We start from the raw sequence: 26,469 nt of genomic DNA, 5'->3' as shown, positions 1-26,469 counted from the left end.
ACGATGCGTTCACGATGCGTTCACGTTGTGTTCACGATGTGTTCACGATGCGTTCACGATGCGTTCACGATGCGTTCACGATGCGTCACGATGTGTTCACGATGCGTTCACGCTGCGTTCACGATGTGTTCACGTTGTGTTCACGATGTGTTCACGTTGCGTTCACGATGTGTTCACGATGCATTCAGGATGTGTTCACGATGTGTCACGTTGTGTTCACGATGCATTCACGATGTGTTCACGATGTGTTCACGATGTGTTCACGATGTGTTCACGATGTGTTCACGCTGTGTTCACGAGTACAATGGACGTCACTGTGCAAGGGGCAGCACAAAGTACACGGGATTTCATGAAAAGACCGCGCAGTGTTGTATCGGCAAAGTTCCCGCGCAGCCACTTCCCAGGGCCTCGCTTGCGGAGCCCACAGGGTGGGGTGGTCCGCGGAGTGCTGAGTGGGAACCACGGCTCCACCGCCTCTCTCGATATCTCTCTCTCCACAGCCTCTCTCTCTCTAGCACCTGTCGCAGATGGACTCTCCCTCTAAGTTTTTCTTTCGGTTAAACAAAGCACCGGCCAACACCACAAAAATTTCCAGTTTGCGAACTCCAGATGGACAAACAACATCTGAGAGCGAGATCGCCAAGACCGCCAGGGATTTCTACTCACAACTTTTCGCCGCCGAAACCATACACGACGAGGCTGTCCGGGAGCTACTGGACGGGGGCCCTACCTTAGGAGTCCCCAAGCGGGGTCGTCTGGACAGCCCCGTCACCCTGCAGGAGCTCCACACCGCTGTGAAAAGGCTCGCAGCTGGTAAAGCCCCGGGGATTGACGGCCTGCCAGTTGAGTTTTATGCGTCCTTCTGGGATGAGCTTGGCCCTGCACTACTACAATTGTTGACGGAGAGCCTGCAGAAGGGGGAACTCCCAGAGAGCTGCAGGAGAGCGGTGGCCTCCCTGCTACCCAAGAAGGGGGACCTGCGCCTCGTCGTGAACTGGCGACCTGTGTCCCTCTTGTGTGCTGACAAACCGTCTCAAGACAGTGCTGGGTCAGCTGATCCTGCCAGAACAGTCGTATTGCATCCCCGGACGGTGCATATACGACAACATCGGTATGGTCAGAGACATAATCTCCCTTGCAGAAGCGCACAGCATGGACTTAGGTCTCCTCTTCTTAGATCAGGAGAAGGCCTTGGACAGGGTGAGCCACGAGTACTTGAATAAACTCCTAACGTCGCTCGGCTTCGGCCCGGCCTTCATCTCGCACGTGAGGCTCCTGTACACTGGCACATCCAGCCTCTTGAAGATAAACCAGCAGCTCGGTGCCCCTTTCCCCGTGACGAGGGGGGTCAGACAGGGATGCCCCCTCTCGGGGCTGCTGTACACCCTGTCCATTGAGCCACTGCTACGCCACCTGAGACTAAATCTAACTGGCCTCAAAGTCCCGGGACCTGAGAACGCGGTCATCAAGCTCTCGGCTTACGCAGACGACATATGCGTCGTCCTCAACTTACGCTGCCAGTGGCTCAAACCAATGTTCTGCCTTTTGGGGGACATCTTCAGGAAACTGGGGGTGCCCTTCTACAACAGCAGCTTCGTATATGGGGTGCCTTACCTGGCTAACAAGCGCCATGACCTCGCCAACCCTCGCCTGTGCTCAGGCGAAGATGGTGTACAGAACGAGAATAAAGATGCTGGAAGGTGACACTGACGGCTGCTCTGTGCTGCTTCCAGTGTTCAGAGGCCTGCTTAAGGCGCGGCTCCGGGTGGAGCACGCCACGTACCACACAAATGTCGGTGATGTGCACGTCTTCTTCGAACGCTGGGGAGCCGGAAAAGCCCTCTGTACTAGCGTGGACGGCACCCACGTGTTCACCTTCTGAAGCGCTCGCTCGTCAACGTGGCGTGCGCGAATGACCACCACAACCACGTGACTTTTCTTTCATGTTGTGCGCGGTGCTTTTTAGCGCCACAGCGCGTGGATTTGTAACGTTAATTTTCATTTGTGTTGCTGGTGACTGTGTTTTTCATATCGAAATCGCCTCCAGTGCTTTTGCTGCTGGCGGCAATAAAAGTTGTTTAAATGTCAAAAAGTCTCCACCGCCTTTCTCTCTCTCGAGATCTCAACACCGCCTCTATCTCTCTCTCTCAACACCGCCTCTATCTCTCTCTCTCAACACCGCCTCTATCTCTCTCAACACCGCCTCTATATCTCTCTCTCAACACCGCCTCTATCTCTCTCTCAACACCGCCTCTCTCTCTCTCAACACCGCCTCTATCTCTCTCTCTCTCAACACCGCCTCTATCTCTCTCTCTCAACACCGCCTCTATCTCTCTCTCAACACCGCCTCTATCTCTCTCTCTCAACACCGCCTCTATCTCTCTCAACACCGCCTCTATCTCTCTCTCAACACCGCCTCTATCTCTCTCTCAACACCGCCTCTATCTCTCTCTCTCAACACCGCCTCTATCTCTCTCTCTCAACACCGCCTCTATCTCTCTCTCAACACCGCCTCTATCTCTCTCTCAACACCGCCTCTATCTCTCTCTCAACACCGCCTCTATCTCTCTCTCTCGCGCTCTCGCGCGCGCGTCAACCTCCGAGCTGCGAGCTGGAATGGCATTCCTCTGCAAAGCGGCTCTGAATGTTACCTTTCCGGTTCATGCACAGTTCAGATGTTGCACTCTCTCTATTCACGCCACAAAAGACTCTCGAACGCGAGGGTGGAGTTTAGCCGGGCGTTGGTGGCTGTGCTGCACGTGCCCTGTGGACGCAGTGGGGGGGGGGGGGGGGTTGATGGATCACAGACAAATTTTTATTTAAAGCTTTCGTGACTGCAGGGATTCATATTCTTGTTTCTTTCTGTAAAGTCACGTAGAAGGGAAAAAATAAAATAAGATAAAAAATAATATGGATCACAGAGAGATTAGTGACAACTCACTCCCTACCCGTGGTAGGGTCGAGGTGGACAGGGCATGGCGGCAGTACTGCCCAGTTGATTAATTTCCACCCGTCTTCCATGTGTACTGGGATTGAGGGTTACCCTCATTGCACACGCGGGGTTGTCTCCCGGAACTCTGGGTTCTTTCCACGTGTATATAAAAATACCACTCATTGAGTTGACCAAACATCCAACTATAGGGCCGCAGAACTCGGGCAATTGTTGGCGCCAGTTCTGGCCTCCATCCCGTTTGGCTGCGGTTTATCTCTCACTCTCTGAGCTGTGAGAGCGAATTAAAACCGTGAGCATTACAAGTTCTAAGTCACAGTGAATAGAGAGGAAGTGAAGAGGAACCCCCATTGGGAAGAAGCGCTCACACCGAGCCAGCGTTAAGACACCCCGTGTGAGACATTCAAGCAGAGTGTCTGTAACGCAGTTGTTTGGTGGGCCGCCACGAGCAGGGCCAACCGAGAGCTTCACTCCGCGCTGATGCATTTCCACGAGCGAGTGGTAAAACAGCTGACTCGGTTGACTGGGCCAAGCCTGGAAAGCGTCATGACAACAACAGAACCGTGGGGCAGAGCTTTAGCTGACCAAAACATCACTGGCACCTCACGTGGGCGAGTCAACTGAACCCACGTTATTTCTATCAGCAGCCATTGTCTGCTGTGGTGGAAAAATCAGCCCACTCTACCGACTTTTACTTTCGCCGGGTGGTGGTGGCTATGCTGCAAGTGGCTGCCTGTAACCCAGCACCGCGGAGGCATCGAGGGTTGGCGCATCACAGATGTTGCGAAACTTCCCTTCCCGTGGTTTGTCGAAGAGGTGTCCACGCCTTGGCTGGCCAAGAGATTGTGGTAGACCTCCACCTGTTACGTCTGATGGGCTATAGTGTTCCCCCCTCGCTCGCATGGGTTTTTTGTCCGGGTGCTCCGGTTTCCTCCCACATGTAAACACTCATTAACAGGCATCACGGTGGCTAGATGTTAACTACCTCGCCTGGTATACAGGAGGCCGTCAGTTCGACCCCAACCTTGACGTTTGCTGTATATTTGAAGTTTGAGTGTTCTCTCTCCCTTTGGTTGTGTGGATTATCTCCGGATCCTCCGGGTTTTCCCCTCCATAGTAAGAAACATGCATTTACAGTATTTGGCTGCTATAAATGTCCACGTGATGAGCCACTTCGTTGAGACCTATCATTTGTGGACAGGTCACTTCTGAAAAATAACTATACACAGTGAGGGAAAAAAGTATTTGATCCACTGCTGATTTTGTACGTTTGCCCACTGACAAAGAAATTATCAGTCTATAATTTTAATGGTAAGTTTATTTGAACAATGAGAGATAATAACAACAACAAAATCCAGCAAAACGCATGTCAAAAATGTTATCAATTGATTTGCATTTTAATGAGGGAAATAAGTATTTGACCCCTCTGCAAAACATGACTTAGTACTTGGTGGCAAAACCCTTGTTGGCAATCACAGAGGTCAGACTTTTTTTGTAGTTGGCCACCAGGTTTGCACACATCTCAGGAGGGATTTTGTCTGATCTTCTCCAAGTCATGAAGTTTTCGAGGCTGACGTTTGGCAACTCGAACCTTTAGCTCCCTCCACAGATTTTCTATGGGATTAAGGTCCGGAGACTGGCTAGGCCACTCCAGGACCTTAATGTGCTTCCTCTTGAGCCACTCCTTTGTTGCCTTGGCCGTGTGTTTTGGGTCATTGTCATGCTGGAATACCCATCCACGACCCATTTTCAATGCCCTGGCTGAGGGAAGGAGGTTCTCACCCAAGATATGATGGTACATGGCCCCGTCCATCGTCCCTTTGATGCGGTGAAGTTGTCCTGTCCCCTTAGCAGAAAAACACCCCCAAAGCATAATGCTTCCACCTCCATGTTTAACGGTCGGGATGGTGTTCTTGGGGTCATAGGCAACATTCCTCCTCCTCCTCACACGGCGAGTTGAGTTGATGCCAAAGAGCTCCATTTTGGTCTCATCTGACCACAACACTTTCACCCAGTTGTCCTCTGAATCATTCAGATGTCCATTGGCAAACTTCAGACGGGCATGTATATGTGCTTTCTTGAGCAGGGGGACCTTGCGGGCGCTGCAGGATTTCAGTCCTTCACGGCGTAGTGTGTTACCAATTGTTTTCTTGGTGACTATGGTCCCAGCTGCCTTGAGATCATTGACAAGATCCTCCCGTGTAGTTTTGGGCTGATTCCTCACCGTTCTCATGATCATTGCAACTCCAAGAGGTGAGATCTTGCATGGAGCCCCAGGCCAAAGGAGATTGACAGTTATTTTGTGTTTCTTCCATTTGCGAATAATCGCACCAACTGTTGTCACCTTCTCACCAAGCTGCTTGGCAATGGTCTTGTAACCCATTCCAGCCTTGTGTAGGTCTACAATCTTGTCCCTGACATCCTTGGAGAGCTCTTTGGTCTTGGCCACGGTGGAGAGTTTGGAATCTGATTGATTGATTGCTTCTGTGGACAGGTGTCTTTTATAGGTAACAAGCTGAGATTAGGAGCACTCCCTTTGCGAGTGTGCTCCTAATCTCAGCTCGTTACCTGTATAAAAGACACCTGGGAGCCAGAAATCTTTCTGATTGAGAGGGGGTCAAATACTTATTTCCCTCATTAAAATGCAAATCAATTTATAACATTTTTGACATGCGTTTTTCTGGATTTTGTTGTTGTTATTCTGTCTCTCACTGTTCAAATAAACCTACCATTAAAATTATAGACTGATCATTTCTTTGTCAGTGGGCAAACGTACAAAATCAGCAGGGGATCAAATACTTTTTTCCCTCACTGTAGCTCATTGGCGCTTACTTGGTAAAATAAAAAAATAGTAAAAAAAATATAGCCATGGTTAATCCACTGCTGGATTAAGGCCTCCTCCAAGCATTGTCACTTTCGTAGTCCTGCGATGCAACAATTCACCCATAACCTTCGATGAGCTGATTACATGATGGGGTGGCCCTCATTACACGTGCAAAAGCCACGATAAGGCCATTCTGGGTGAGCCCATTCAAGGCCGTGCCAGCCCAGCGCAGCTGTGGCTGGCTAACCAACGGGCACAGAAAGCCAGCTCCAGGTCACCCCCCGCCCGACAATTACAGAACGTTCATGACATCGGTTTTTTTGGGTTAGATCGCATAAATATAAATGCATCGTTAAACCACCCACCACCCACACAACCAATCAGTAAGATTTGTCACGTAAACAGAACATGCCAATTCGTTATTAGTACAGCACACCGGTGTGTTGGAGAGCAAATCCACAACATTTACAATCTGTCTACGACGTTTCGCCAGTAATTAATTAATTGGTATGTTCTTTTTACGTGACAAACCTTACTAATTGGCTGTGTAGGGTTGTGGCGGGTTTAATGACACATTAATATTTACGCGATCTAACCCAAAAAACCTAGATTATGGATATTGATCGCAAAAGCCTACTTTTTAAAATTACAGAACGGCCTGCAAACCGGTACAAGTGAGGCAGGAAATATGTCAACGAATCGTTAAAATTAAATTTACTTTAAAAAAGGAGGGGGGATTATATGACTGAAAGTACAGATATAGGCGTAACAATGAGGATGTGGTACTTTGGTTATTACTTGTATTATTAGCTTACTGGTTATAATACTGAAACGATGGCTTTCACTGCTGTGGATATAAAAAAATGTAATCCATACATACTGCACGGTAAACCGCAGAGCGGTGAAACACTCACAGCCACCGTGGAGAGGATTATAGCCGTGACGCACGGACGCGTCGAGTACCATAGCGAGGGCTACGCCGAAAGCCGAGCGGGCCGATAGGCACGCTTCAAGTGGCAGTCGCGAGCCGCCGGCGAAAACGAGCGAGCACGACCCAGGCACAAAGCAGGGGGAAATGACAGCACGAAATCACGACAATCGGAAGCTCGCAGCTTGGATGCCGCGTTCTTATAACGCGATAAGGAGCAACAAAATGTGATCACGTCTCAACATGCCAAATGTCAATGGCGAGTGCGCTAATTATACCTAATTAACATAATCACAACTCTCCCTTACAAAACCTTTCCACTGACCGCCCGTCACATGAGCTCAATTGACAAAACCCAGCAACACCGCACGTGTAAAAAAAAAAGCTGCTATCATCCAATGTCACATCCTGTCATCTATGCACACTACTGGTCACAATTAAGAAGAATGTTTTAAAAACGCATACCCTGCGTTTAGTTTGTGGTCCTTCCCCCGAATCTCCGATTAACACGGTTGACTACGTACGGTGCGAAAGAAGGTAAACGTACAAACACGTACGTACAATCTGAGCCGTTTTAATGGTCGGGCTGCGTGGCTCGGTGAGCTGCAGCAGGGCCGCGTGCACACGCCACCAATCCCACGCCACCAATCCCACGGCGGGGTCACTCGATCCCGAGTCTGGAACGCACCGCGACGCCGCCATTGGTGTTGTCACATTGGTGTTGGGTCACGTGCGGGAAAAAACCGGCGTCGTCAGTCATCGCCTCGAGCTCTTCCTCATCGCGGAGAATTTGACGGATGCTTTCAAACCAAGCCCTGGTAAAACTTCCAGTCCTTGGCTACGACGTAATCTCAAGTCTATTTCTCCTGCCACGCTCAAAAACATTTTATCCAGCTCCCCTCTTACTCAGGAGCTGGACCTCCCAGTCGACGAGGCTGCCAAATTGTACAACTCAACACGACACGATATTCTCAATCACATGGCTCCACGACGAACACACACAACCACCGGTGGTACTGCCCTGCCCTTGGTACTCTGCTGAACTAAGGGGGGGGGGGAATCCTCTTCTTAAGGGCAGAGCGTCAGTGGATGAAGACTCGCCTCGAAGTGCACTAACAAATTTATGAGGGGCAACTTAATATTTATCAGTTTGGTTAAATTGTCCAAATCCACCTAATTACACGGTCGTCTGGCACTAAAAACAACCCAAAGACCTTGTTTTCCAGCTCGTGAGTAAGGAAAATCCATCCAAAGCCCCCTCATCCACAGCCATTACAACTCCATTCAAAGGTTATTTATGAACAAAATATACACCATTCGATCCCACACACTCTGTGCCATTGATTCCCCTACCGCTGATAGAATCCTCCACCAGGTTTACAGGCTCTCCATTGTTAGCGTTTACTCCCATCACCAACACTGAACTCACAAAATTTAATTCATGACTCCCACCCCACTTTCTACCCACTCGATCCCTTTCCTACCAGACTCCTCCGAGACAACTTCTTGCTACTGAGCCCCTTCGTTCTCAGCTTCTTTAACCAGTCTCTCAACACGGGCATCATTCCAACCAGTTTCACAACATCTGCTCTTACACCCTTTCTAAAAATCCCTGGCTTAGATCCGGGTGATCTCTCTAACCTTCGCCCCATCTCCAATCTTTAATTTATTTCTAAAGTCCTTGAACGTGCTGTAGCACACTGCATAACCGCTCATTTGACATTCATTGAACTTCTGGACCATTTTCCATCAGGCTTCCTAGTGGGCCACTGTACGGAGACAGCATTGGTTCGGGAAGTGAATGACCTCCTTCAGTTGGCTGACAAGGGACTCACTGGTGCACTCGTCCTTCTCCATCTTAGTGCTGCATTTGACTCCATCGATCATGAAAATATTTCCCATCGTTTTGAAACCGTGATGGGAATTTCTGGCTCAGCCCTGATTTGGCTCCGCTGTTTTTTAACAACCAGAGCCCAACATGTTTCGCAAAACGGCTTCACATCAACCGTCAAACCAGTTCTGTATGGTGCCCCACAGGACTGTCCTGGGACCCCTGCTTTTGAATATTAATTTAACACCTTTGGGTTCATTCCTCAAGCAACTTTAACTCGTGTATCATTGCGACGCAGACAATACACAGATATATTTCTATCTCTCCCCAATCCACTACAGCTGACCCACAACTCACCACTTCGCTATCTTTAATACAGTCATGGCTGAACCACAACTACCAACATCTAAACATAACCAAAATCAATATTTTACTCATCAAACCTCCAAAACAGCTGGTTTCCTAAGAGGCGTTTAAACTGGAAATTGACAATGTACCGACTTGTCCCGTGAAAGTGGTTAACAAACTTTGAGTTGTGTTTGACCATTCACTCTCCTTCAATGTACACGTTTCTAAGGTGGTCGGGATCTCCTTCTTCCACCTTAGAAACACTGCCCGCTTACGTCACATTCTGTCACCTACTGAACTCTAATGACGAGTGCACGCCCTTGTCTTCTCTCGTATTATTGCGAGGCTTTGTTACCTGGGGATCCGGCCAAGGTCTTGGGCCGACTGAGGCTGGTTCAGAACACGGCCGCCAGGATGCTCACGCGAACCTCATTCCGTGAGCATATTACCCCTGTGTAGTGAGTCCAACTGAGTCGTAGACGTTGTCTTGGGAGCAACACTATTTATTTCAGTAACTCAACATAACATAACACAACCTACAATTGGGTATTGAATGCCCATCTAGCCACGCTACGGCAGAACTAGACACGGTTCGCTATCCCGGCCTGGACCGCAAGCTGGTTCCCGGACCGCGTGGCTAGAGGTTTATTTTCCCCGACGTGGATCTTCATCACCAGCAACACGAAAAACCCCGAGCCCCTCACGGGGCCCCCGTTATATTGGCTTGGGCTGGGGCTGGCTCCGCCCCTCGCCCCGCCCACCTTCTAGATCTCTCGAGCTCTTTCCCGAAGGCTCCTGAGAGCTCTTTTATACCACGTGACCGCCCAGCGGCCCCCATCCACCGGTGGACCCCCTCCAATATCATGCAGTCACGTGTCGGCAGGTCAACCAGCGTATCATGCCCCAAACGTTACCCTGGCAGGCTGACTCTCTCGCTCTTCACCGGGAGCCCGCACCGCACACTGTACGTGGTGCCTCCGCGCTGACTGGCGCTCACCCAAGTCCCGCTAGGGCTAGTACTATGCCCAGTAAGCGGGCTACACATAATGCCAACACATTATCCGCCGTGGCTTCGTAAGCCTGGTACCCCACAGTGACAATCACAGTCACTACACCTGTAATAAAATATCTGCATTGGCTTTCAATTAAATTTAGGGTACAATTTCAAGTGTTGCTGCTAACATACAAGGGCCTTAAATGGCCTTGCACCACTTTACATTCAACAGCTGATTCACTCACACGTACCGTCACGACCTCGCTAATCCGCTAATTTACATCTGCTCCATGTGCTGAGAACTGGACTCTGCACCTGGGATGACCGATCCTTTGCATGCGCTGCGCCAAAACTATGGATGTCCTGCCACCAGTGGACTCTGGACTATTTATATTTCTTAACTTCGTGCATGGCTCACTGAGATCCTTGGATGAATTGCGCCAGAAATTACTTTGAAACCTGCAGTGGTCATGTTAATCGCTGCACGGTGGATGGGATTGATAACATTGCTGATCTCCAGATAAGAGGAAATCTGCCACCAGATTACAACAACTTGCAAGCGCCTTCTAACGCTTTATATGCATGCAGACAGGGGCGTACTATGGGGGCGGGAGTACGCGGCAGCATTACGTCACGCAGAGGGGACCCAGTCGGCCACAAGGGGGCCCCAACAGATAAACAAGTACAAACGTGTTTAGATAAATTATTCAGCTAAAATATGAGAACATATACACAGTATAGTTATAACCTAACATATTATTGTATACGAGTTAAAAACATCCATAGCTATTTCAATAAAAATGAGTTGGGTGAAAGGAGGGGGGCCCACAGTCAAATCTTGCATAGCCCCCCAGTTGAAATAGGGAGATGCGCCCCTGCGTGCAGAGCATTGCCCAACCCAAAGCGGAGCAACGAGACGCCGATCGTCGCCCGCTGGAGGCTCTTTGGCGACGTTGCCGAGCCTCCACACCGCATCTCGTGACAGAAACGCGCAAACTGCTCCCAGCTTCCGAGCGGAGCGCCGCGAGCATTTCCACAAAAACCTGAAGCGCCATGCCGTCCCCCATGAGCCTTTTCACATCCAGAAAGCCACGCGCCCAGGGTCGGGGTCGGAGTCGGGCTCGGGGTCGATACCCAGGATCACAGTGTCCATCGTGGCGTAATATTTACTACTCCACAGACCCCGTCACTTCCGGCAGCCTTGGCGACGATTCGCAAAGCCATCGTTTATCGTACTGCTGCTACTGCTGTCACTGCTACTCAATCAGAACAATCAAAATTAATATCTTGGAGAAATTCGATGAGCTATCAAGCTCTTTTTCACAGATGTCCAGTAGGGGTGGAGATGTCCAGTTGGGGTGGGTTGTCACTGCTGTCACTGCAGTCACTGCTGCTGCTACTGCTGTAGCTGTGAAAGCAGCAGTAGCAGCTGCTGTCACAGTTGCTTCCACTGCTGCTGTTGCTACTACATACATTCTCCCAACCTGGGACCCACGAGCTTGAATCTGCCCACATGCAGGAGCAGCAGCAGGAAAGCGGTCGCGGCTCGGACTAGCTTCTCGCTGCGGCAAAAATCACTTCACCGTGTGAACAAAACCACGTGCGCTTTATTGACGAGAGCTGGCGGACATGTAAGATGTGCGGAGGGCAGTCTCCGTTTTAATCCTCGCGACTACCGTCTCCATATGATGCTGATGGCAGCGGCGGTGATGGTGTGCCGCCCTTGCCGTGCTTCAGCCGCCGGTGCGCCACGAGCTGCGGGCTGGGCGAGAAACCCCCGTCGTAGTCGGCGCACGCCGCCACGGGTGGCTCTCCGCCGTGGGTCCTCCGGTGCCTCTTGAGGTTGGGCACCTGGGAGAAGGCCTTGCCGCAGAGGTCGCACTCGTAGGGCCGCTCGCCCGTGTGCGTCCTGCGGTGGCGCGTCAGGTGCGATGCCTTGGAGAAGCACTTGCCACAGGTGTCGCACAAGTGGGGCCAGCGGCCTGACGCGTGGACCACCGCATGCTTCTTGAGGTCGGCGGGGCTGGCAAAGCTCCGGCCACACTCCTCGCACGGGAACGGCTTCTCTGCGCCCATCGCTGCGACATGGGGCGGGGGCACCGTCACACCCAGCGGCTTATTATGCACTTGTGAATAATAATAGTAATACGTTGTTGTTATTCCCCTTGTTTACCCATGAAAACCCGGCAGAGGCACCATCACACCCAGCAGCTTATGCACTTGTGAATAATAATAATAATAAGAAGAAAAATACGTTGTTGTTATTCCCCTTGTTTACCCAGGAAAACCCTGGTTGCTGAATGAATACGGCATTATAAAGTCGCACTCCTTTACACAGAAAGTGCTTGCCACAAATGAACCACGATACCTCACTGATCTCATAAAAGGAGCATAAAATATCATCACGTGAACTCCGGTCACCTCGCAGCAGCAGTGGCTTTGGTTAGCCCATCGAACAAAGACGGTCACCGCATCGCGCGGTGCTTTCAGATACATTTGTGCGGCCATCTGGAACACTCTTCCTTCTGATATTAGGAAGCCACCGGAGCTATGCACTTTAAAATCTTCATCGAGATTGAAAACTCATTTATTTAAAACAGATTCGTGTTGTGTTTAGTTTGTTGTCCTTCCCCCCGCACTTCCGATTAGCACGGTCAGCTACGTACGGTGTGAAAGAAGTTCAACATGTATACATATATAGTTTGTTCAGGGGAGTCCTGCCAAGTTTTGTCAGGAGGGGGCAATGTTGTTCTCGCTGTGGGTGTTTTCCCTCATTGAGTCATTTGCAGGTAAATTTAAATAATCGGGATGTTGCGGCCAATACAAGTTACACTGTACGGTGTTTTTGTTAGCTATGGGAGGAAGCCATCAGGTGTAAAAAACAAATAGCGAGGGAGCATATAGGGTGACATCAACGCAACACATAGAGAGCGTTAAACTGCACGGAGGTAAATACAACAAGAAGATGAGAGACGAGAATTCAACAAACCTAAGAAAAAATTCCGTGATACAAAATCAGTCAGGCCAACAACACAGTTAGACACTTGCCTGGCGGACCACGAATTTCAGAAGAGTGCTAAATTTCGTGTTCATCCTCTGGGTTGAACATACCAGCATAGACAGAGTGAACAAATACGAGGTACAAGGCAGCAGAAATACATATACATGTCACCCTATGTGCTCCCTGGCTATTTGTTTTTTACACCTGATGAAGATCGCTTGTGTTGCGGTCGAAACGTCGTGATTGATTTATTTTAATATAATTTTATGGTATTTCTACATACGTGAATTTTACCGAAAAAAAAACAATGAGTAATTTATGCAGTCACGAAAGCTTTAATTCTTTATTAACACACTTCTACGGGGAAGTTACCTTTACAATTCTTTCCTAAACTTATTGCGCCCCTTGTTTTCTCCTACCCCTCCCCCCTCTTCTGCTGCCGTGCCCCTTGCTCTCTTCGGCCCCTCCCTCTACCTCTACTGCTTATTTTAAGCCTCTGTCTGTTCATCCCTCCGGCCCTTTTTCTTGGTGTCCCTGTATATGTATTTCTGCTGCCTTGTACCTCGTATTTGTTCACTCTGTCTATGCTGGTATGTTCAACCCAGAGGATGAACACGAAATTTAGCAGTCTTCTGAAATTCGTGGTCCGCCAGGCAAGTGTCTAACTGTGTTGTTGGCCTGACTGGTTTTGCATCTTGATTTAAAGCTTTCGTGACTGCAGTAATTCATATTCTTAGTTCTTTCGGTAAAGTCACGTTGAAGGGAAACAATAATGTTTTATATATATTTTATTATTTTATTGTTTCCCTTCAACGTGACTTTACCGAAAGAACTAAGAATATGGTTTTGCATCACATAATGTTTTGTTATGTTTGTTGAATTCTCGTCTCTCATCTTCTTGTTGTATTTACTTCCGTGCAGTTTAACGCTCTCTATTTGTTGCATTGGTGTCACCCTATATGCTCCCTCGCTATTTGTTTTTTACACCTGATGAAGATCGCTTGTGTTGCGGTCGAAACGTCGTGATTGATTTATTATAATATAATTTTATGGTATTTCTACATACGTGAATTTTACCGAAAAAAAACAATGAGTAATTTATGCAGTCACAAAAGCTTGAATTCTTTATTAACATACAAACTCCACACAGATAGAGGTTTTTGGGTTAGATTGCATAAATGTGTCGTTAAATTCGCCACCACCCGACAGCCAATAAAGTAAGGTTTGTCATGTAGACAAAATGTGCCAATTAGTTACCAGTTCAGCACAAAGGTGTGTTGGAGCGTAGACCCACAACATTTACAATTCGAGTACAACGTTTTTGCCAATAATTACAACCAGCTTCATCAAGCGATAGCCAGAGTTGTGGAGAAATCCTCCTGCATGTAAGTTAACTTCTTTCGCACCGTACGTATCCAATCATGCTAATTGGAGGTGCTTCATTTATCAAGTGCTCAGTGAAGATTTGCTGATGTATTCCTTGTGTATGGTTGTAAGCCTTCGTGCACCCCTCAGGAATGATGGCGAAACGTAAAACACAAATACACTACGTGGTAGCGTAGCAGTTAGCGCTATGCTGCACTACGAACCCGGCGACCTGAGTTCAATTCCTGCTCACGACCAACACCAGTGACGATTATCTGAACTGGTCCTGGGCCTCCCCTAGGTCGACTCAGCCTCCACTGAGCACCTGGTGCGATGTGTTAATATCACCACTCGGGAGACAAAGGCGGTCGGGCGTGGTGCTGGCCACCCACCCCGTCGTGTGCCGTGCCGACCTTCATAGGTGCTCGCCAAAAGCACTTGATCTTTGTCTTTGCATTACAATACGAAAGCATAGTAAACCTGCGTTATACGTTATACTATCTCTACGTGAAAAGCAAGGAAATGTCACTGGTATGCTGAATGTAACCTCCACAATAGCAGCATTTGCTATGAAGAACAACTGGCCTATGTTACCGACTGTATACATGTAATTCAAATTAATGGTTTAAAAATATTACATTATTTGCAGTATGCCCGTTGCCCTCCACCTAACAAGTCCAGATTTTCCGAGGCTTTACTGGGACGTCTCCCGACCCACCGGCATCTCAATAACGTCCCTCACCACCACCGCTTGATGTCACGCTGCAAACCCTTTTGGGCCACATGTGCTCAAGCTACAAGGAGGTAACTTCAGTCCTGATGATGATGACGACGACGATAATGAAAGCTTGGAAAGCCAAATGGAGTTGACAAGAAGTCACAACCAAACGCCTCCTTGTGAAAGACCCGATGCCGCAGAAGATCCCTAGGTTTTTTTTAATCTTCCGTGGAGCTTATAGAGCTACAACTGGAAACAGGATCCACTGCACAAACCACGGCAGCAGAAGTGGACGCTTGATCGTGCACAATCGAAAAAAAGTAAAACGCTCCAGCTGTGTGCGGAGCCTGTGGTCACCCACAACAGACGGTGGAACAAATAACGACGACTCAATGTCCAATCCACAAATACGGAGGAGGCATCGTCATCACAGCAATGATTCACCACTGCACACTACTCCCGACGCAATTATTCGACCTGACCACCTCAATTAAAAATTCTACCCGTTGCTCTACATCGACATCAGCCGTATGAAGAAGACCGCATCGTGAAATGCCTGACATCTCTTTACGGAAGCAGATTAGAACGTCGTCGATGTTGTGCTTTACCTCTCAGAGACTCGTAGGAAGAAACGGCTTCAACTTGTTCCAGCTTAATTCTGTTCCACAGGTGGTTTGCGTTTGCGCAATCCATGGGTGAGGTCAGCGCGTCGTCTTCACCCGCAGCTGAGCAAGCAGAAAGGAAGCGGCTTCATCACGTAATTTCAACCAGACAGTGCCCTGGTGACTTGAGAGTGCTCATTCAAAAAGTCAACTTACGATCGTCTTGGAACAAATTAAGCCCTTTAACATGTATTTTTTATATTCGATTAACGATAATTCCAATTACCGATGGTTTTCGTGGAGCCAATTGCTATCATTCACTGAGGGATCCACATTTCCAGTACACCCACAACATAACCAAACGTTTAACACATAGGCTTTCGCGACCAATATAATCCACAATAGAGGTTTTTGGGGTTAGATCGCGTAAATATATAAATGTGTCGTTAGAAACCTGCCACCACCCAACGCAACTAACTAGTAAGGGTTGTCCCATAAACAGAACTTGGCCAATTCGTCACTAGTACAGCACACCGGTGGGTTGGAGAGCCAAGCCATCACATTTACAAACTGAGTACGACGTTTCGCCAGTAATTACAACCAGCTTCATCAGGTGACAGACTTGTGGAGCAGTCTGTTTTGTCCCTTATATAGAGGCGTAGATGTGGTGGCCACACTTCTGCACTCTTTCGCAAAGTGGGGGGGGGGGGGTTAATGAGTCAACGTACATTATGCATGTGTATTATGCAGGCCCTTTGATCTTGTCCTTCCTGTCTATTGTGTGTATTAAAATAGCTGTACCAACGGTAATCCCGATTGCAGTATGGTGCCTTTTATAGGCATGCATTTAAATAATGTATTATTTGATGATTCGCTTCCACGCAGCACTAAGGCGGCAGCTATCCAAACGGTTAAAATAATTTTGATTTCTTTCAATTTCGATAGATTATCGAATTAGTCTTTCCCAGTAGTAGCTAGTTTTGCACAGAGTGTCCTTATTGGCACGTGTGTTCTGCTACTGCTGACAGTTGTATTTGGGAGTATTAAATATTTATCTGATGTTCTTTTAGTCTCGTGCTGATCATTCGTCCTGTTTGCCCCACGTAACATTTTCCACACATGTAGTTCATCCTGTACACGCCTTCTGTTGATAGCTTCGGTAATACATCTTTTGTACCAGATATTAATTTCTGTATTTTATGTACCGTACTAAATCTGACTTGGATGTTTTGTTTTTCTAAACATCTGGCTAGTTTATCAGTTACTCTCACAATGTACGGTAGTTTTATCGTTTTAATTACTTGGGCAGTTTCAATGCTCATGTTATTTGATTTGGTTTTGGCATTCAATGCCCTGTTGATTTGTGCATCATTGTAACCATTTATTTGCAGTGCTTACTCTTTGGTCCTTTCGGTAAAGTCAAGTAGGCAGAATTTTTTTTTTAAATAGATCACGACGTTTTGATCGCCACACAAGCAATCATCCTCAGGTGGGATAGAGAACCAGGCTGCTGAAACAAGTCCTTATATATATAGAGCCGAGAGGGGGGGGAGGGGGGGTTGCCGCATCGGGCAAGAGGGTGGGGGCTAGAGATTGTGCCTAAGCGAGTGGGAAATCCAAATATGGGAACCGAGATGGGGGGGAAGGGGGGGTGTGGTTGATGCGAGAGCTGAGGGGTGGCCATTGTATTGCGAGAGGTTAGCGTGTCAATGTAAACGAACCAACCAATGGTAGCTGTGCTAGTGAAACATCCAGCTCGTTAGAAAACAAACGACACCACATCGAGGGAAGGAGAGACACACACCGAGAGGCACATCCACGCACAGAGAGAGACACACACAACGAGAGACATATGCAGAGAGACACATATAGAGAGACACACACACAGAGAGACACACACACAGAGACACATAGAGAGATCCAACCTAGAGAGACACACAGAGAGACACACACAGAGACAACAACAACAACCGCCATTCACCACTAAGTGGCGGTGACGTCACCACGACGTTTGTGCCAGGCTATGTGCACCCTGAGGCCACGTGAAGTGTCGAACGCCCGCTGGCAAGAGGTCACGGGGCAGACCCAGGTGCCACGGGTCGACTGACTGAGATGACTGGCTGATGCACCACCTGTGCCCCCTACTGTGCCAACCCGCTGTGCTTCAGCCACCCGGCGCTCCGCTCGTTGTTGTGAGCGTCGCTCCTCCGCCCTCCGTTGTTGTTGGAGGGCGACTACCTCCAACTGCCCAGTAGCATCCTTCACGAGCCTCCTCCACAGAGGCCGATCTTGACACCGCTGGTACCAGTCATCGGCAAGTCCAATCAGCTCCACGTCCTCCTGTACCACATCACTCCATCTCTTCTCTAGCCCGTGCCGCGCCCGTTTAGCCCCCTCAATCCGGCCGAACAAAAGCTGTTTCGGCATGCGGTGGCCGGGCATGCGGGCTACATGACCCAGCCATCGCAGCCTTACCCGCCGGAGGAACTCACCGATGGGACCTTGCCCAGATCTCTCACACAGAGACACTCACAGAGGGACACACCCAGAGAGAGACCCACAGAAAGACACACCCACACACAGAGACATACACACAAAGTGACACACAAAGAGACACAAGAGAAAGACATATAAGGAGACAAACACAGAGAGAGAGACACACAAACCGAGAGACACACACACAACATCACAGCCAGGGGCAACGTTGGCTTTATTAGTGAGACATTTAGCCCGTTAATGTAAAGACATTTAACTTGGTAATGTAAATTGGTAATGTAACTCAGAGTCGGAAATAACTGCTGACAATGGTAGGTAGAATGGAAACATCAACAACCAGTTAAGGCTTTACCTGGTTAATAACGTCCTACCAATGATTGCTCATTTTGTACCCATCTTCTTGGTTGAAGTTATGTCTGTGTTTATATATCTGGATGGCTTCATGAACAAATCTTTGATGGTTGCCTGAAGGTTTGCAGAGTACCTTGGTCTCGGAAAAAACAATGTGTGAGCCCATAGCGTTCAAGCAGTGATCAGCTACGGCAGAGGTATTGGTTCTGCCTTGTGTTTGCGAACATGGTCCAAGACATGTCGTTTCGTTTCCCCAATGTAACTGCTACCACAGACACAACTTAGTTTGTAGACATCAGGGTATTGCATGTCAGGAATCAAAATCTTTCACAGGCGGGATCAGGTCATGGCTTTTGTGTACTGTGTTGGATCGAAACTAAATCTTGTGTTTGTTCAAGATTTTGGAAATATTTTTGGTAACCCCTGCAATGTATGGCAAGGTGATGGTTTTGATTGGGTCCTCAGATGGTTCTCTACCCATGGTTGGGGATACAGCTTTGCAGATTGTGCGGTCCGAACATCCATTCATCTTGAGGGCTTGGCGTACGTGCTCCAGTTCACTGGATAGGTGGTGCTGGTCGGAGATGCAATGGGCCCTATGGGCGTAGTGTTTTGATGAGGGAATTCTTCTGGGCTGGATGGTGGTGGGAGTCAGGCTTTAGATAGGAATCCATGTGGGTGGCTTTCCTGTAGACAGTGTCCCAACGAGCCACCAAGTCTCTTCTCGATCAAAACATCCAGGAATGGTAGCTTGCCATCATTTTCCACTTCCATGGTGAATTTGATAGATGGGTGTATGGAATTGATGTGGTTGAAAAATTGGTTCAGTGCTGACAGGCCATGTGGCCAGATGACGAACGTGTCATCTACGTATCTCTTCCACAAGGAGGGACGTAGGGTGGATGTCTGGATGGCATCTGTCTCAAATTTCTCCATGAAAACATTCGCTACCACTGGCGATAAGAGAGAGCCCATTGGGGTACCCACATTTTGTTTGTAGAATGTACCATTCCAGGTGAAGTAAGTGTTGGTAAGGCAGTGCATGTTAAAGTGCTTCTTTAACATGTTGAATTTCACTTCTCAGACTGCCACCATCTTACACTTTTTTAGCTCGATGAATGAGCATGAATTATCACGCCGCACAGTTTTCCTTCAGCCCAGGGGACCCACTCACGGCAGCTTGTCAGTGTTGGTGGTACCACATCGGTGCAGCACAACACACCGGTCCTCGTAAACAGTCCTGACGATGTCGCCATTCCCCCTGAATGAGCTGCAGACTCTCCAACAGAAGTTGCCTTAGATTCAGCAACCACTTTCCCATTCGAACATGTGACAGCACGAGTCATCATCTTTTTATGCCACCTTCCGCCAGTAAATTATTCCGGAAATGAAACGAGGAACCATCCAGCCAAGTCTAGGGCACGGGGAGTCAAATCTGCCTTTGGAACACAGAGCAGCCAATCGTCATCAGGCTGGGTGCTGCTATACGTTAACAGACTGTGGAGCTTCTTCGTGTTCAGCCGCTCATGTAAACATTCATCTTCCGACTGCTTCAAAATCACGAGAACTGATTTTGACACACCACCACCCAGCAAGATTTTCTGACCAGGGTTGCGAATTGTGGGAAAATAAATAATTATTGGAAATGTTTTGTTATTTTTACTGCGCACAATCAACGGTGTACCGCCAATACGTTAAAATAAGCTAAAACCACACACGACGCGCCGCAGTGATTTACACTGCCTCGATAGAAATCCACCAATGGGTGCCACTTACCCGGGTTGGTCCAGTCAGGAGCTTCGAAATCCTGAGCCGATGTGGGGGGTTCAAAGTTTCCAAACTCTGCGCAGTTAACTGCGGAAGAGAAACCCACAATGCCCTTAAAGTTGCTCAAAAACCCACAGCACATTTCCCCCACCTCCTATTAGCACGGTTGGTGACATTGCGGTGCAAAAGAAGTTTAACGCACACCTACACATACATACAGAGAAACCAGAAACAGGCGCCAAATATCAATTTCCAATACTGGAACGGGACTCCGGGTGGACATGATAAAAACAGCTCACTGTTACTTGAGAGTTCACGCTCGTCCACTTCACCGCGGTTATCCTCCATCGTGGTGCTCTTCAACCTCGCCGCCTGCGGGGTCGTCCGGCCGCCGTCCAACTCCCCCAGCTTCTGCGCAGAGAGCAGCAGCTCCCGGCCGAGTCCGCCGAACAGCACCACCAGCACGTCCAGCAGGTCGCCCAGCGCCGTCTCCGACCGCGGCCCCTCGGCCTCCGGCAGGTGCAGCGAGTGCACGACCCGGCGCAGCACGGCGTAGAAGCCGAAGGGCAGGCGGTCGCGTGCCGCGGCCAGGAGCTCGGCGCGGACGTGGCCGTCGCCCACGCAGGCGCGCAGGACTCCGTAGTCGCGGATGCCGAGCTCAGAGTCCATGGCCCGGGCTACCTCGGCATTCACGCCCTGCGCCTTCAGCCACGCCGAGAAGTCCACGCACGAGTCCACGGCCAGTGCGGAGGCCATCGGCTCACTGTGAAGTGAGATTGTGCACGCACTCTGTGTATGTGTGGCGTGTTACATAATGGGCCGTCTGACCAACAAGATTCCAATACAGTCCGACGAGGTGTCTCAGCGGTAGAGCGAGCAGCTCACAATCGGAAAAGTTGCCAGTTCAAGTCCTGGTTAATGGTTGACTCAGCCCATCATCCGTCCCTCCTGGGTTCATAAAACGAGTACCACTTTGTGGAGAAGTGAACAGTGGTTGTCCTTTTGGATAAACTCACCCCGCTATAGGAACATGAACTTTCCACCGCTGGCTCAGAGCTGTAAACAGGAGATGAGCACCAATGCCTCAATGCTCATTTGAACAGCAGGAGTTCACCCTGATCATCTCACCAGCAAGATAGTGACAGGCAGACTGGAGAGCTATGCAACTATCTGCAGCGCCGATTCCAGAATTCGTGTTTTTGGCGACTCAACCGACTCCTGGAACTCGCTCTGCGATATCAGCGTTGTCTGTTAGCCTCCATCACCGCCTGGAGGGACGTCCATCTCATTGGGCTCCCATGTTAGATCAGACAATCAAGCTGTGTATGTGTGAATGCCCTTTGAGCGGTAGTGTCGCGGTCACTGCCCTACTTTACGAACCTGGCGACCTGAGTTCGATTCGTGCTCTTGGACAACACCAGTGACGATTATCTGAACTGGTTATGGGTCAATTCAGCCTCAAATATACTGCCACTTGGGTGATAAAGATGTCCGGGCCTGGTGCTGGCCACCCACCCTCTCGTGTGCCGCACCAGTATTCATAGACGCTCGCTAAGCGCACTTGATCCAACAGTCCGTTAAACATATATGGCGAATCTGTCTTTTAACAAAGCATTCACTGCGGGTATAATGACCTATTGCTGTTGTGTAATGGAACCCAGTGGAGGACTCTGCGTATTTGTCCAAAAGAATGCCTCCGCACGCCTGTGGAATACCCATTCCACGCCACCCCTGGCGGGTCTGAATCTGCACAAGAATGCAAGGCCATGCACACACACGCCTCTCTCTCTCTCCCTAGCCTACGTACAGGCTTCAGAAAGCCGTCTGTGCAATGGCAGTGATTACGGTGACAATACAATAAGCATGTGACAGCACTTGAGGCAACGCTAACACGTGGCAGTGCTTGAAAAAAATTAAAGCAAGTGACAGTTATTGTGACAATTCAAGCACGTGACAGTTCTTCTCACAATTCAAGAATGTTACAGTTCTTGTGACAATCCTAACACGTGATAGTTCTTGTGACAATCCTTGTGACAAGAACGTAACGGTTGTGGTGATACAATTACGGGACAGTTCTTGAGACAATCCTAACACGTGATAGTTCTTGTGACAATACATAACTCGTAACAGCTGCTGTGCCAATACAAACTCGTGACAGTTGAGACAAACCAATCACGTGACAGTTCTTGTGACAAGAACGTGACGGTGATTATGACGACGCCAACTCGTGACAGCTGCTGTGACAATACAAACTCGTGACAGTTGAGACAAACCAATCACGTGACAGTTCTTGTGACAAGAACGTGACGGTGATTATGACGACGCCAACACGTGACTGCTGCTGTGACAATACAAACTCGTGACAGTTGAGACAAACCAATCACGTGACAGTTCTTGTGACAAGAACGTGACGGTGATTATGACGACGTCAACACGTGACAGCTGCTGTGACAATACAAACCCGTGACAGTTGAGACAAACCAATCACGTGACAGTTCTTGTGACAAGAACGTGACGGTGATTATGACGACGCCAACACGTGACAGCTGCTGTGACAATACAAACTCGTGACAGTTGAGACAAACCAATCACGTGACAGTTCTTGTGACAAGAACGTGACGGTGATTATGACGACGCCAACTCGTGACAGCTGCTGTGACAATACAAACTCGTGACAGTTGAGACAAACCAATCACGTGACAGTTCTTGTGACAAGAACGTGACGGTGATAATGACGACGCCAACTCGTGACAGCTGCTGTGACAATACAAACTCGTGACAGTTCAGACAAACCAATCACGTGACAGTTCTTGTGACAAGAACGTGACGGTGATTATGATGACGCCAACACGTGACAGCTGCTGTGACAATACAAACTCGTGACAGTTCAGACAAACCAATCACGTGACAGTTCGTGTGACAAGAACGTGACGGTGGTTATGACGACGCCAACACGTGACAGCTGCTGTGACAATACGAACTCGTGACAGTTGAGACAAACCAATCACGTGACAGTTCTTGTGACAATAACGTGACGGTGATTATGACGACGCCAGCACGTGACAGCTGCTGTGACAATACAAACTCGTGACAGTTCAGACAAACCAATCACGTGATAGTTCTTGTGACAAGAACGTGACGGTGATTATGACGACGCCAACACGTGACAGCTGCTGTGACAATACAAACTCGTGACAGTTGAGACAAACCAATCACGTGACAGTTCTTGTTACATGAACGTGACGGTGATTATGACGACGCCAACACGTGACAGCTGCTGTGACAATACAGCGCAGCCCCCTGGAGCCTGCCTGGCACGTGCCCCCGAGCCGAGTGAACGCGACCGACTCACTGAGACACTGGCGCGGGAGAGACAAAGACGGACACTGCTCTGCGGCCTGGAGGCTGCGGGAAGGAATGGAAGCGCTCTCTGCGACACGCGAGGGAGTGCAGTGAGAGTAGGGAGACAGGAGAGTTGTGCAGAGAAGATGGACCGCGAAGCGGTGCAGATGCCGGAGAGTGGCAGTAGAGAGAGTGGTGTGTGGAGATGGGTGTGTAGCGTAGTGTGTAGAGTAGGGAGTGGAGAGTGGGGAGAGAGTGTGGATAGAGAGTAGAGAGCGGTGTGCCGGTGTGTAGCGTAGTGTGTAGAGTAGGGAGTGGAGAGAGTGGAGAGAGTAGAGAGCGGTGTGTAGTGGAGAGAGTAGAGAGCGGTGTGCTGGTGTGTAGCGTAGTGTGTAAAGTAGGGAGTGGAGAGAGAGTGGAGAGTGTGGAGAGAGAGAGTAGAGGAGAGAGAGTGGAGAGAGAGAGTAGAGGAGAGAGCGGTGTGCCGGTGTGTAGAGTCGGGCGGCTACTGTAGCGAGTACAGTGCGCGTGGTCTCCGCCTCCCTCGCGCCAAGGGGCCGCGGCGAATCGCGCCCCGCGCGCCCCCAAGGGGAGGGGCGGCGAGCCGCGGGTGCCGAGGGGATCCCCTAGGGTCCGCGTTATCCCCTAGGGTCCGCGTTATCCCCTAGGGTCCGCGTTATCCCCTAGGGTCCGCGTTATCCCCTAGGGTCCGCGTTATCCCATAGGGACCGCGTTATCCCATAGGGTCCGCGTTATCCCCTAGGGGCCGCGTTATCCCCTAGGGGCCGCGTTATCCCATAGGCCACAGTAGGCACTGCGCCTAGGGCCTATGATGATAAAAACTAATATTTAACCAAGATATCTTAAATAAACATATTTATATAGCAAGGATCGGCACAGCGTTTATATAAAGAGGGAGAGTCGTGACAATGTCTATCGGTTTTTGTTCATCACGTGAAAGAAATTAACACCGGAGATGAACTTTTTGAGATTTTTTTCCTTGCAAAATTAGCAACATCTTCAGCAGCACTACTACTGTTGCAGTAGCAGCAGAAGTAGTGCTGCTGCAGTAGTAATTCTGCAGCAGTAGTGCTGCTGCTGCAGAATTACTACTACTGCAGTAGCAGCAGTAGTAATGCTGCTGCAGTAGCACTACTGCTGCTGCTGCAGAAGCATTACTACTGCAGAAGCATTACTACTGCTGAAGCACTACTACTGCAGAAGCACTACTACTGCAGCAGCACTACTACTGTTGCAGTAGCACTACTGCAGCACTACTACTGCAGCACTACTACTGTTGCAGTAGCACTACTGCAGCAGCAGCATTACTACTGCTTTACTACTGCAGCAGCAGCATTACTACTGCTGCAGCAGCAGCATTACTACTGCTGCAGCAGCAGCAGCATTACTACTGCTGCAGCAGCAGCATTACTACTGCTGCAGCAGCAGCATTACTACTGCTGCAGGAGCAGCACTACTACTGCTGCAGCAGCACTACTACTGCAGCAGCACTACTACTGCAGCAGCACTACTACTGCTGCAGCAGCACTACTACTGCTGCAGCAGCATTACTACTGCTGCAGCAGCACTACTGCTGCAGCAGTAGGAATTCTGCAGCAGCACTACTGCTGCAGCAGCATTACTACTGCTGCAGCACTACTTCTGCTGCAGCATTACTACTGCTGCAGCAGCACTACTACTGCTAGAGTAGTACTACTGCTGCAGCACTACTACTGTTGCAGCAGCACTACTACTGCAGCAGCATTACTACTGTTGCAGCAGCACTACTACTGCAGCAGCATTACTACTACTGCAGCAGCATTACTACTGCAGCAGCTTTACTACTGCTGCAGCAGCACTACTACTGCAGCAGCACTACTACTGCAGCAGTAGCATTACTACTGCTGCAGCAGCATTACTACTGTTGCAGCAGCATTACTACTTTACTACTGCTGCAGCAGCATTACTACTGTTGCAACATCAGCACTGTTGCTGAGCTCCAGGCGGACTGCCTTGAGCTCCAGGCGGACTGCCTTGAGCCCCAGGCGGACTGCCTTGAGCCCCAGGCCTTGAGCTCCAGGCGGACTGCCTTGAGCCCCAGGCGGACTGCCTTGAGCCCCAGGCCTTGAGCTCTAGGCGGACTGCCTTGAGCTCTAGGCGGACTGCCTTGAGCCCCAGGCCTTGAGCTCCAGGCGGACTGCCTTGAGCTCCAGGCGGACTGCCTTGAGCTCCAGGCGGACTGCCTTGAGCCCCAGGCGGACTGCCTTGAGCCCCAGGCCTTGAGCTCCAGGCGGACTACCTTGAGCTCCAGGCAGACTGCCTTGAGCCCCATGCCTTGAGCTCCAGGCGGACTGCCTTGAGCTCCAGGCGGACTGCCTTGAGCCCCAGGCCTTGAGCTCCAGGCGGACTGCCTTGAGCTCCAGGCGGACTGCCTTGAGCTCCAGGCGGACTGCCTTGAGCTCCAGGCAGACTGCCTTGAGCTCCAGGCGGACTGCCTTGAGCTCCAGGCGGACTGCCTTGAGCTCCAGGCGGACTGCCTTGAGCCCCAGGCGGACTGCCTTGAGCTCCAGGCAGACTGCCTTGAGCCCCAGGCGGACTGCCTTGAGCCCCAGGCGGACTGCCTTGAGCTCCAGGCGGACTGCCTTGAGCCTCAGGCGGACTGCCCGCCCTTGTGAGTTTGCGGTGCGAGTGGCATCCTCTGAAACGAAGCGAGTGCCTAGCGGCGGCGGCAGCAGCAGCAGCCAGTGCCACACAATGAAGGGGAGACACACATGCACGGGATTGTTTGTATTAATTACCCTACCCCACACCCCCTCTATATCTCCTCCCTGGCTCCTCCCCCCCTCTTACGTATATATAACCTCGTGTCACAAGCAGCCTTTTGCCCATTTCAGCAATTTGTTTATTGCTGGGGTTGTTTTCACCTGATGACGGACACTTGTTTTGCGCCTG

General features: G+C 49.7%; 1 protein-coding gene across 2 annotated transcripts; it reads right to left on the bottom strand.

The window, feature by feature from the left end:
* Nucleotides 1-7,260: 7,260 nt before the first annotated feature.
* Nucleotides 7,261-25,784, bottom strand: LOC116947126 (uncharacterized). Of its 2 annotated transcripts, none has more exons than XM_032962551.2 (5): nucleotides 23,528-25,784; nucleotides 20,475-20,938; nucleotides 20,185-20,262; nucleotides 15,568-15,684; nucleotides 7,261-11,953 (listed from the first exon to the last, which is right to left on the bottom strand). In XM_032962551.2, exons 2-5 carry the CDS (start codon nucleotides 20,929-20,931, stop codon nucleotides 11,535-11,537), a joined length of 1,071 nt encoding a protein of 356 aa, XP_032818442.2. In that variant the 5' UTR covers nucleotides 20,932-20,938; nucleotides 23,528-25,784; the 3' UTR covers nucleotides 7,261-11,534. The 2 variants fall into 2 exon arrangements, with proteins under 2 accessions (XP_032818442.2, XP_032818441.2); XM_032962550.2 differs by having other exon boundaries at nucleotides 20,481-20,938; nucleotides 23,528-24,133.
* Nucleotides 25,785-26,469: the final 685 nt, after the last annotated feature.

This window comes from Petromyzon marinus, chromosome 29, assembly GCF_048934315.1.
Source record: "Petromyzon marinus isolate PM22_M1 ecotype Great Lakes invasive population chromosome 29, UKy_Petmar_22M1.pri1.0, whole genome shotgun sequence".
NCBI classification, from domain to species: Eukaryota; Metazoa; Chordata; class Hyperoartia; order Petromyzontiformes; family Petromyzontidae; genus Petromyzon; species Petromyzon marinus.
This window is presented reverse-complemented; position numbering and strand designations above follow the sequence as displayed.

Excerpts from the sequence above, each read along its gene's own strand:
- LOC116947126 (XM_032962551.2), bottom strand. The coding sequence starts at position 20,931 with ATGGCCTCCGCACTGGCCGTGGACTCGTGCGTGGACTTCTCGGCGTGG. Across the intron at positions 15,685-20,184 it reads TCCTGACTGGACCAACCCGG|CTGCGGGTGAAGACGACGCG; the intron begins GTAAGTGGCACC and ends CTGCTTGCTCAG. Across the intron at positions 11,954-15,567 it reads TTCCTACGAGTCTCTGAGAG|CGATGGGCGCAGAGAAGCCG; the intron begins GTAAAGCACAAC and ends CCCATGTCGCAG.